The sequence below is a fragment of the Myotis davidii genome, unplaced genomic scaffold (assembly GCF_000327345.1).
Source record: "Myotis davidii unplaced genomic scaffold, ASM32734v1 scaffold244, whole genome shotgun sequence".
NCBI lineage: Eukaryota > Metazoa > Chordata > Mammalia > Chiroptera > Vespertilionidae > Myotis > Myotis davidii.
In genome coordinates this window covers 1,325,632-1,337,341 of record NW_006294993.1, presented here as the reverse complement: position 1 = coordinate 1,337,341, position 11,710 = coordinate 1,325,632, and the positions used below count along the sequence as shown (strand labels likewise).

Here is an 11,710-nt window from a genome sequence, read left to right as displayed (position 1 = left end):
CGGGGACCGGGGGTCGAGGTGAGGCCAAGGCGCGGGGCCCGGGTCCGGGCGCGCGGACCCAGCTTGTTCTCACACGCGGGGTCTCGTAGGCGCACTCGACATGCAGAACGACGCCGGTGAGTTCGTGGACCTGTACGTGCCGCGGAAATGGTGAGCGCCGCAGCATTTAATTTTACCTTAAAACGCCAATACAAATACCACCCCTCCGCTCACTACGCTCTCCCCGCAGCTCCGCCAGCAACCGCATCATCGGCGCCAAGGACCACGCGTCCATCCAGATGAACGTGGCCGAGGTGAGCCTGGGGCGCTGGGGCTTGGACGAGGTCCATCCCAGACTAGAGCGAGGGCGTGCCTGGCCCCGGGGTTGATGATCCCCCAGACCCCAGGTTTAGAGCTAAAGGAGCTCGAGTGCCCGTCTGATGATCCTCATTCTCCATCAACAGGTTGACAAGGTGACAGGCAGGTTCAATGGCCAGTTTAAAACCTACGCTATCTGCGGGGCTATCCGCAGGATGGTGAGTCTCCTGTACGTGGCTCATCTGTGGGCTTCTGGGGGTGGGGTAATGGAGAACGGTGTCTTAGACTCTCTCTCAGGCCTGAGTCCGTTTGTTGGAATAGGTTTGAGCCTATGGAACTGGGTTGCACTGGTTGTCCGCCTATTCCTGGGGGGGGTGGGGTGAAGGGGGGGAAAGGATGCTCAAAGGCCCCAAGCAGGACCACCCTTTTACCTTGGAACCTCCCACTCATCACACTCCATCTCCAAAGGCCTTTCCCTGTCCAGTGAGGTCTGAGTAGTGAGACTGGGAGAGAGCCCGCCACTAGGGCTGGGTGGTCCCTGGTGGACCCGCCAGCTCATAGTTCCAATGTGCTTTTTCTCAGGGTGAGTCAGATGACTCCATTCTCCGACTGGCCAAGGCCGATGGCATCGTCTCAAAGTAAGCCATCTCAAAGTCGAGTTTGGGGACGGGCTGGGACTTTTCCGGAGACGAGGCTTTAATGTTGTTTTTCCTTTTTGTTTAGGAACTTCTGACTGAAGGCATCACAGATGTGAAATTTGTCATAAATAAACAGTGGAAACACCCCCCCATGTTGGTTCATTCTGTGCTGGGCTCTGGAGGGTTAGAGCTGACATTCTGCTGTGAATGGGTGAGGAGGCGGTCAGCTCACTGAAAGGAGGTGACTTATAAAATATGCTGCAAAACCACATTTTACTTTAAAGCACAAATACAAACACTTGTGACACAACTTGGCATTGAGGTCAGATAGTTGCTTAACGCACAATTAAAAACCACAACTGCTACTGGGTTCTGAGCAAGTGGCACTGGGCCGTGGACCAACTCAGAGGTCGATTGGGTCTTCTTCCAGAGGACAGGGATTCAGGCTGAGGATTGGCTTTAAATACTGGCTTTTCTGCAGGGATTCTTGAGTACCACACAGTGGCAGCTCCAGCATCACTAAAGGACACAGCTGGGAAGGTTACAGATGAGATGGGCAAATGGCTAAATCTTAATACATAAATGTGCAAACTTAAATTACCGTATTTCTCAGCTGATCTAACTTTAGTCCGTATAGAAATTCCTGAAGAGACAGGTCCTTCAAGGCTAAGCTGTAAACCGGGACGTTTTGAGAGTCCCTTAACAGTGCTTGTAACAAGTGTTCTTGAGATACATGGTGGCAGGACAGGTTGCTTTCCAGAAGTTGCTGGGGCCTAGCACCTTACACCCTCCGATCTAGCTTGGTTGCATGTTGGGTTTAGGAAGCCATCTTGGAGAGGGAGGCACACTGCAGTAAGTTTGGACCATGGACACAGGCGTGATCCTCCATCCTGCAGTTTTCCTTTGAGTGGCAGAAGGAACAGACCTGCAGGCAGCAAGTGGATGGGTGGTTGGCCTGCACCTCGCCTGGGGTCTGGGCCGAGTTGCTGGTGGTTGGGTGCTGTGATGAGCAGAACTGGCTGTTCTGCAAAAGCACCAGCCCACACACAGTACAAGATGGGGGCTGACCCAGGGCCCCTCCAGTCACAGGTCTGTAGCACAATAGGAGCAGCTTGATCATAGCCATCTTTCAGGCCAGCTGACTCGCCAGTCCTGAACGTGTCTTTGGTGGGGCAGCGAGCTGGAGAACTGGACAACAGTTCGTACAAAGGGCAACAAACCTGGAAAGGCAGAGCATGGGCCTTAGTAGGAGGGAGGATCACTGGCAGCTGGGGTCAGAGTGTGACTGCACCGGCCAGTTGTCGGACAGCCTTGGGAGAAGGGCATTGAGCCGACCTCTTGGGGAAGCTGTGCTGTGGGCTGTGAAGTAGTCGGTCTCCTTGCAGCTTGAACAAGTGTGGTTTCAACTCACAGCTTCACACATTTAACTAGTTTGTGTTCCCTTATGAGAAACACAGAACAGAATCCCAGATGACAATAGGCTGTTCTGTCATAATATTGCTTAATAAGATCAAAAGCCACACTCCAGCAATGCAGTCATCTGAAGATCCAGTGTCGCAGGCCAGTGGGTTTTCTGGATGAGGTGAAGGGGCAGCTTGTGTTTGCAGAGGCCTGCTGGCCTGCGTAACACTCAGGTACGAGGACTTCAGTGACATGATGCTTGGAAGAACGGGTCCAAGAATAAAACTCATCAAAACCAGGAGTCTTCTCTGCTCTGCTTGTGGATGTGGGGAGGGGAATGGACAGTGGGCTGGGCAGGGTGTGTTCCAGTGCTTTCCACATCCAGAAATTGGAAAGTCAAGATTAATGCTTAACTTCATTAGCTTCAGGGACTTGAGTGTGCTCAGCAGCATCTGGAAACAGTCACCACTGTGATGCCATTCAGTGGCTACGATGGTATGTGGAAGGCAAGGCAATGCAAAGGAGAAAGATGCCATGACGTCAGGATCCAAGGCATAAATTACAGTCCTGGTGCCAGGCCAGTCTCAGGCACGTGGAAAAAGGGAAATGACAAATCCCACATTCTGTCCACATGAGAACGCAGGAATATTCCCCAAAATACCATGGTGATGTGGTGCTTTGGAATGAAAGCATGGCCCCCAAGGAAGAAAGTGTGAAGGCAGGGTCGGTGTGTCCCAGCTAGGAGGGTGAGGCCACGGGGGCCAGGGGTGCACTTCACTGCCTGGGAACAGCTCCTGGGGTCCACAGACCGTGTGCCGAGTGGCGCGGGCAGCAGACTAGAACTGCTGTGTGAGGCGTCTGTAATGAGGTAACACCTGGTTCTCGGGAAGATAAAGAGCAAGTTCCAAGGCCACAAGCACTGTGAACTCGAACCCAATTAGATCCCGTCTGTTGAATCGAAACCTTTCTTCTAACTTCTGCATTGAGGAAGAGAGAAGGGTTAAGCCGAGGTCCCTTGCTCTGGTTCCTAAGCCAGCAGGTTTGGGAGTGGCGGCTGGCCCCGCTCCAGGTTAGTGGGCAGTGACCTCCCTCTCCAGGGGTAGTGCCCAGCCTTATAAGTGCTGGCTGGGGTGAGGCCTGGGTGGGGCAGCACTGGCTTGGGATGGAGTGGGGGCTGGGGAGGGGCTGGGGGGCCGGAAGGGTTGAGTGCACTCACATCTATGAGCTGCTTTACTTCGTTCTTGCGGAGGTCACTGCTGATCTTGGCAGCAAGCAGCACACAGGCGCCTGCGCACAGCTTGCGGTTTTGCTTGTTGAGCTTGCCTTGCAGGACAAGCTTCTCGAAGTACACGTAGGCCATGGACACAGTCACAGGCTCCAGGTTGCACTCCTCAGACAGGTTCCGCATCTCACGTTTTAAACTGCAGGTTTATAGGGAAATCAGGTGCTCTTGGAGTGGAGGAAACACCGCCCCCCCGCCCCCCCCATGACACAGGGCCATTAGAACAGCTCTGTTCCTTCCAGGCAGGCGTAGCCCAGCACCAGGGCCCACAGCTTGGTGGGTAAGCAGTGTGCTGGTCTTGGGCCCCACTTGCCCCTTGGCTGAGTCCTACGCTGCCCTCCCCCCGCACTGTACCAGGTGTCCCACACTGTCCTCTAGGGGCTGCCACAGAGGACAAAGTCCCTGCTCTCCTGTGGTAGCAAGAGGACCCTAGGAGCCCTGGAGCTGCTGGGGTGGGATGTTAGTAGTAGGATTTGGCAGCGCAGGACCCCAGAAGGGGCAGTGACCAGGAGCCCTGCCTCGGCCAGCAGCTCCAGCACTTGCTCACTGTGAGGCTATAGGCAAGCTGCCTTGGCCTGCGAGTTCCTCTACTGAATAGAGTCAATGGCAGTGCCTGCCTCATGGGGTGTTGTGGGCACCAGTGAGGAGGACTCAGTGGGTGGGGGCAGCTGCAAGAGGCAAACAGGCAGCCTGACTGGCAGAGGCGTGCATGTGTACGCATGTGCATGTGTGTGTGCGTGTGTTACTGGCCTGGTCAGAGGGTGGGAGGGGGCATCTGGATCTTCAGGCTCAGGAACCAACGGGAAATGGGAAGATAGGCCTACAGGGCCTCATAGGATGACACACATTAGAAGTGGGTTTTGGGCCACTCGGTTGGTGTGGCTCAGTGGTTGATTGTTCACCCAGGAACCAAGAGGTCACTGGTTTGATTTCCAGTCAGGGCATATGCCAGAGTTGCGGGTTTGATTTCCAGTGTGAGGTGTGCAGGAGGCAGCCAATCGATGTTTCTCTCTCATTGATGTTTCTCTCTCTCTCCCTTCCTCTCTCTCTAAAAAATTCAATAAAAACATTAAAAAAAAAATGAAGTAGGTTTGGGGGATGTCCTTGGCTCTCCCTACCTCCTAATTTTGCTCAGTGTTAGTCTGACGTGTGGAAACTTCTCTCGGAATGTCTCATTCATGTCCTTCTTGAGGTCGGAGGGCTTCACGTATTCAATCACCGTGGTCTGAAACACAGAGGGCAGCAGGGTAGGGCCGGGCCACTGAGGCAATTTCACGTGGTCAGGCCTGCAAACGTGAATGCACTGAGCCTTCAGAGCGCACCAGGTCTGTGAGGATGACACGGCTCTGGACAGAGGGCAGTGGAGCTGAATGCACAGCAGGGATCCAGGCTGTGGAGCACGTGGGCTGAACCCCAGGGTGGTAGGGCCAGCACTGCTCTCTGGCCTGCTGCACACCCCCTCCCCGTGGTGCTGCTGGTGTCCTGGGGGTGAGGGCACGTCAGCCTTGCCCTGATGGTGCTGGGCTCCCCAGTGCTGGGGCCGCTTGCTCACAGCCCACCCCCCAGCGCCTGAGGGGCAGTGCTGCTTGGTGCTCGCCATACCATGTAAGATGCAAAGATGAGGACTCGCTTGTGCTTGCCACAGGGCCATTGAGGGTCATCCAGCAGGTTGGGGTTATACTCCAGGGGATCCCCTGCATCACTCCCTGCAGGCAGAAGGCAGCCCTGACCCACCACGAGCCCCGAGCTCTGGTGTCCAGTTCCCATCAACCCAAGCCTCAGCAGAACCTGTGTAGCGCCCAGGAGCCGCTGGGGCTGCAGCTGTTCTCCAGGAACGGGAAGCAATGGTCCTGGGGTCTGGGAGGGGTCTAGGCATGGGTGGGAGGGAAGGATGTCCTGATGAGGATGGACCCCCCGCCCTCTGCCCCAGAGCCATCTGTGGACACAACTTCTCTTCACTGCCTGGCTGGGTCTGCTCCACCGCGACTCCCTCCTTCCATTCTGAAAGGCTGTACCCCAACCCCACGCCCCAAACCCGCCTCTGTAGACTGAGGGCTGTGGGCTCAAATGTGACTTATTGCTCTGCTGCCCCTCGGGGTCACTGGCCTGGCTGGCGTAGCCGCCGGTCCTGCCCCCATGCGCCTGGTTAGGGTACCTAGCTCCGTGCTGATCGGCGCTGACTTGGCAGCAGCAGGTTTGTATCTTGATGCTGGCATAGCCCGGGGGATGCTGGTCCGGGGCTGGGGTGGCGGGCCGTGGCTGTCTGTCTTTTGTGCGACCAGGGCGTTGGTAGGGTACAGGAACTTGGCGTAAGATACGACCTGGAAAGATAAGCACGGCCTCCCCGCCCCCACTCCCCTCTGTGGCCCAGTGCAGGCCTGATGTTAGTGTTCTCAGTAACAAGAACATTCCAGAACGTCACCCTCACCAGCTCTTATCTGGATCTGTAGCTCAGGAACCTTCTCCCTGCCTCTGATGCCCTTGACCTCCGACCACCAGTGCTGAGGGCGAGGCCCATTCTTACAGGGCTGTGGCTTGCTCCCACTGCCCATTGCATTTTAGAAGATCAAAGGGAAGCACAACTTCATGTGCTCATTTCCTCCATAACGTGAGATCTGCGCCCGCCGGCCTGCATGCACAGCATCAGCTCTTGCCTTTCCATCTGCTCCCAGCTCCACACCTTCCAGCTCAAAGACCATCTCGGAAGAAACAGACACGCCACCGGACGGATGTCTCTGCTTCTGGCTGTCCACCCTCAGGTCACTGCAACACAGGGCACCGGAGAGAGGCTGGGTCCCTCTGCCCGAGCGGGTGGGGCAGCAGAACCTCACCTCGCAGACGTGCGGGCACGAGTTCTCATTGGAAGAACAGCGGCACTAGATTCACTGGGTACACAGTGAAGGATGCTTGTCCTAAGAACTGTCTAGTCTCTCCTTCCCTAGAACCAGCCACTTCCTGTTAAAACACCGGTTGGCAACAATATGGCCCCACAGCGTGCCACAGCTTAGGCCATGCCCGATCTTTAGGGGTGTGTCCCCGACCCTGCAGTCACACTGGGCAGGAGGCTTCTCCACCCTGACGGCCATCTCCTTCTTCCTGGGTTACACGCAGGACACAGTTGCCTGGACTGGTCACAAGGATGCATGCAGTGCCCCCACGAGGAGACGTGTCTCGGCACTGACATTTAGGCAGCTCACACTGAAGCAAGGTGCGCACACACCCCTCCCGGAGAACCAGCAGAGGGGCAGAGCTTCTGAGAAGAGTCAGTGGAAGCTGATCTGCTGACCACCTTGTGAGGCTGCCAAGAGCCTGGTCCAGCCCAGCCTGTGCCTCCGGGGCCACTCACCTGACCCGCAGGCCTTCTCCATAGGGCAGGACCGAGAAGGCCGCACACAGGGAGCGCTTGGCGCAGATCAGCACAATCCTGTGGGGAGAGCTGGGTCAGAACAGGTGGCAGGTGTTTCCTGGGGAGGGGAGAAGTCCTTCCGGCCTAGACTCCGGTGACAGGAACCACCTCAGTTGTCCAGGGGACTCTCAGGCCAAGAGGCCCAGCAGCCAGAGTCAGTGGGTCTGGCCATGCCAGCTCTCACTGGTCCCCCACACGTAACACGCTGCACAGAAAGGGTCTCACCTGGCCCCTGGCAGGGTGGAGGCCAGAGGTCAGGACCCCAGTTCGAGAGGTGAGGCTTTGGAGGAAACATGGGGCAGAAGTGTGTGCCCAGAGGGCCGTTTGATTCGGGGAGCCCCTCCTCAGACACCCCGGGAAGGTGGGGGACTAATAGTGTCAAAAAGCATCCATTCAATGTCCCGAGCCAAAGCGACCCCTGAGGTGCCCCGGCATGGAGCACAGAGCAGGAAGGACAGCCTTCCCCCCTCTGGGATGGCTCTGTCCGGCCAAGCCCCAGTCTAGCAGGAGGACAACAGTGAGGCTCCCGCTTTTCTGGCTGGAGGACTGGGCACTCAGTACCCACGGAGGCCCACCGGGCTCTCAGGCCTGCTTAGTGCCTGCTCCTCAGGACTAGGCCCAGCCCCTCATACTGAGGGATCCAGGGCTGTCCAACCTATGGCCACTAATGGGAAGGGTGGATGCCTGTAGCGTGACCTCCCATGGGAGGGGGAACGGTGTGGGGACCCTTTGGGTCAGGGTGATGAGCTCAGATGCCTCAGGGCTGGCAGGGTGGTGCATGAGGGACAGGCGACAGGAGTGGCCCTCACCTAGCATCTGCAGGTGAGGGCCTCTGAAGGTGCACCTGCTGCCACGGTAGTGATTTGGGGCAGCCATGTTTAGGTTTTAGTCCACCGCCCCACGCCCCCAATGCTTCCTGGATGACACCAAGCCCTCTATCCTGGATGCGTCCCATCATGTCACCTGCTCCAATGTCCCTTCATTCAGCACCTCCACTAAGTCTGGTGTCCCCAGGGTTCTGGGGAGGGAGAGGCAGTGGGCTAGCCATGGACTTGGAGCTCAGCTAATTTGGAGGGAGGCCAGTACACTTGGAAAGGGACATGTATGGCTGGGATGCCGAGCACCTCTCTCCCTGTGGCTCCAGGGCAGGAGTCGGCCCCCAAGGTTTGATGGAGGACACGGTAGGCAGCCCCACAATGGCCGGTACCTGCTGTTCTTGGTGTCATACTGTCGCATGTTCTTGATGAAGTGAGTCTTCTTCAGGCCCTTGTGTCTGGGGGATCCGGGTATGTGCTTGGCTCTGCAGGTGAGAAACAAGCACTCATCCCTCCAGGACCCTCTCCGGCCCCCAGGCAAGTGGTGGCGGAGTGTGCAGGGCCTTAGGGCTCTCAGGCAGCAGGCGGGATCTTTACCTTTGAACCGAGGGACATCCCACGGTGTCTTCCAGGAACTCGAGGGAGCAGCGCTGGGAGGCAACTCGCCTTCTGTCAAGAAGATGTCACAGGGCTCAGAATACAGACCGGGACCATGCAGGATGGATCCAGTCAGGACGGGGGGCGGGGGCGGGGGCGCTGAGGGAGGAGTACAGCGGGGCCTCTGCAGCCCGTCGGACTTTCTCAGGCCCATTTACTCAGGTAGTGTGCCAGGTGGTGCCCAATGGCTCCCGCCCACCCGGGACCTCATATGTAGAGCCCGGCCAGCAGTCCCTGTGAGGCGCTGGGCAGATGCCCTGCAGCACGAGCAGCATCCACACTCCCCAGCCGCCTGGCCTCTGGCCCAGCTCGCTCTCCCGTTGACCCCGGTTACTGCAGGGATGGCGCCATCCATGTCTGAAAATCTGTTCCCAGTTGGTTTCACAGACCTTTGTCGGTGACTTTCTTCTACCTTCCTTGAAACACAAGGAAGGGAATACTACTACCAGGTGGATGGTATCATTACCCTCAGTTTACAGGTGGGGAGCCTGAGGGACAGAGCTGGGAAGGTGGATCTTGCCCTGCTGCCCGCCCATGGGGAGCTGGACTCCAGGCGACTCCGGCATTGGCTCTCAGGGCTCCTGTCTAAATGCAGCGCGCGCAGCCAGGAGAGAAACCACTGCTCATTAGCGCTTGCAGTGCCCATGAACTTCCTGCACTTGGTAAATGAAGAAAGCCCAGCGGAGGAAGGGCTCCTGTCTGAGGTCTGAAGACCACCAAGGCCGAGTGAGGGGTTCTGTGAAGGGGCTATAGGCCATCTGAGAACACTGACCCCCTCACCCCCACTGAAGTGACTACCCTTCTATATCGGGCACCTCACAGGTGCCAGTGCCAATGGTTCGGAACCTCCCCTGGGGCCCCTGGAGGGAGCAAGGCCCTGCCCTCACCCTGCTGACTTGTGATCTCTTAGAGGGCAGAGCAAACCCTGGGACACTGCAAGCTGTCCAGTGGGGGGCTGCCCCCTCCCGTGGGAAAGGAGGGGAGGAGAGGAGAGGAGAGGAGAGGAGCACCAGGCTGTGACGGGCGGGAGCCTGCTCTGACCTGGCTTGCACGTGCACACGTATTACGTGCTGAAGTGAAAACAAACACTGTGTGAGAAGTCCTAGGACTGAAAACGAGGGTCCTGAGGACTCACACGCATTGACTGAGCAGAAAAAGCTGCTCCGGACTGAGCCCCGAGTGTCCGGACTGAGCCTCCCTGAGGACTGGACTGAGCCGGAGCACTTTGCAGCCTGGCAGTAACCAGGGTCTCTGCTCGCCTGTCCGCCACCACGGCCACCCTCGCTGAGCTCTGGACGCTGAGCCCTGGACACTCATCTGACCTCACAACAGCCTCTCAGGCACGTAGTGCTAAAGCAAATCCATTTCATAGGGGAGCAAACTGAGGCCCAGAGAAGCCATGCCACCTGCTCAAGGTCAAAGAGCCATTGAATGGTGGAGCTAGGGTTCCACCAGGTCTGCTCCTACAGCAGTGATGGCGAACCTATGACACGCGTGTCAGAGGTGACACGCGAACTCATTTTTTTGGTTGATTTTTCTTTGTTAAATGGCGTTTAAATATATAAAATAAATATCAAAAATATAAGTCTTTGTTTTACTATGGTTGTAAAGATCAAAAAATTTCTCTATGTGACACGGCACCAGAGTTAAGTTAGGGTTTTTCAAAATGCTGACACGCCGAGCTCAAAAGGTTCGCCATCACTGGGCTAGAGTTTGGCTCAAAGCACCACAGTCACAACACAGATTCTGGGAAGAGAACCTCAGAATTCTCTCCATTCCTAGAAAACAACGGTCTAAAGCCAACGGCTGGAAGCCACTGTGCGAGGCTGGCCACCCTCCCATACTCAGCAGCAACTCCGCTGAGGCCTGGGGAGCAGAGAGAAGTGGACAGCCCTGACCCTGGGGCCTGCCAGCGGTCAGGGGGGAGGTGACCCCCAGACACAAGGGCAGGGCCCTGAGCTTGGCAGTGGAGCCCGAGGAGGGACAACTTCTACAGGGACAGGTGCAGCCCTGGGAGCAGGAAGGACATCTGGACGGGACTTGGAGACCAAGGAGGAGGGAGAGGCGAGGGGTGGAGGGACCTGGGACTGTGTGGGTGCAGCAGGAAGGCCCAGGGACACCGATTCAAACTACCTCCCAGCCTGCCCCCCGTCCTCCCAAGCGTGGGCCCTCCATATACTCTCTTCAGAAACGCAGTGCCCCTCCCGCCAGCCTGGGTCCGGGCAGGCTGCTGTCTGTTCACAGGGTCTGGCCCACAACACAGGTGCCCCAACTGTTTGCTGAACTGACGCCTAAAACCACACATGGGCTGCCCAGTACTCACACCCAGAGAGAAGAGCAAACCCGCACGTGCCAAGTGCTCTGGGCACAGCCCCCCCAACCAGAACCCCATCGCCCTGGCCTGCCTGAGGGCCAGGGGCTGGAGGTGAGGACACCAATGCAGCCACGGTGACCTCAGGTAAGAAGGGTCACCTCTGAACTCCAGGGGGCGGCGGGCACCCGGGGCTCTGCACTCAGCCCCTCCTGCACACCTTCAGGGCCAGCCTCAGGGTGCCACCTGCCTGGCCGGAGAAGGGCTGTGACAGCAGGCAGTCCAGGGGCCCAGCTCAGGAGCCCATCCCTCGGGGGAGGGCCGTGAGGGGGCGCCTCAGGGTCCCAGGGAGGGAGGGGCCAAGGAGGCAGGGTCTCTGGAACCTGAGGCTCTGCTTCTGGGAGAAGGAAGGTGTCTGGCCCCAGGGCTGAGCTCAGGGTGGGGGCTGCTCCAGATGGGCTGAGGGTTCCTGGAGGTGGACTCAGGAGGGAGGGGTGGCCACCTGGGCCGGGACAGGGCCGGCACAGCTCAGCCAGGGCTGGGGGCAGGGGCAGCCAGGCTGGATGGCAGCGCGGGAGGCCCCTGGCCCACAGGGTGGGGTGCAGGGGACAACAGGGGCGCCTGGGCGTCTGTCCAGGGGACATACCGGTGGGCTGGGAGGGGGCGTGTCCAGAGCCCACAGGCCGGCGTCTGGGGGTGGATGAGGGCGGAGGGAACCCCGAAACTCACTTTCAGGGCACCGACCAGGCTGAGAGCACCATGACCCCATATTTAGGGCTGGCAGGTTGAAGGGGACCATGCCGCCTATCTGGGGACTGACAGGGCCCGAGGACGCCCCATCATCATGTCTCGGTAGTTGACAGCGCACTGATGACCCGGCCCTGACATCTTAGGCCCATGGGG

The 11,710-nt window shown here is 58.0% G+C and overlaps 2 protein-coding genes across 4 annotated transcripts in view; one reads left to right on the top strand and one right to left on the bottom strand.

Annotated features, from left to right (window-relative positions):
• The window catches only part of RPS21 (ribosomal protein S21), a 22,462-nt gene extending 21,380 nt beyond the window's left edge, over positions 1-1,082 (top strand). For all 3 annotated transcript variants that reach the window (XM_006769543.2, XM_015567716.1, XM_006769544.2), the window contains 5 exons: positions 90-150; positions 230-293; positions 444-515; positions 880-935; positions 1,021-1,082. In XM_006769543.2, the coding sequence (XP_006769606.1) occupies positions 101-150; positions 230-293; positions 444-515; positions 880-935; positions 1,021-1,030 (252 nt within the window). In that variant the 5' untranslated portion in view covers positions 90-100 and the 3' untranslated portion in view covers positions 1,031-1,082. The remainder of the gene's footprint in view (positions 1-89; positions 151-229; positions 294-443; positions 516-879; positions 936-1,020) is intronic.
• CABLES2 (Cdk5 and Abl enzyme substrate 2) lies at positions 126-8,516 on the bottom strand (the record flags this gene model as incomplete). The annotated part of the gene is made up of 10 exons (XM_006769542.2): positions 126-176; positions 1,213-3,313; positions 3,553-3,757; positions 4,737-4,843; positions 5,221-5,324; positions 5,774-5,939; positions 6,273-6,381; positions 6,965-7,042; positions 8,232-8,324; positions 8,437-8,516. Coding segments are annotated over 9 exons (1,083 nt in total), but the record flags the coding sequence as incomplete, so codon positions are not given.
• Between the last annotated feature and the right edge of the window lie 3,194 nt (positions 8,517-11,710).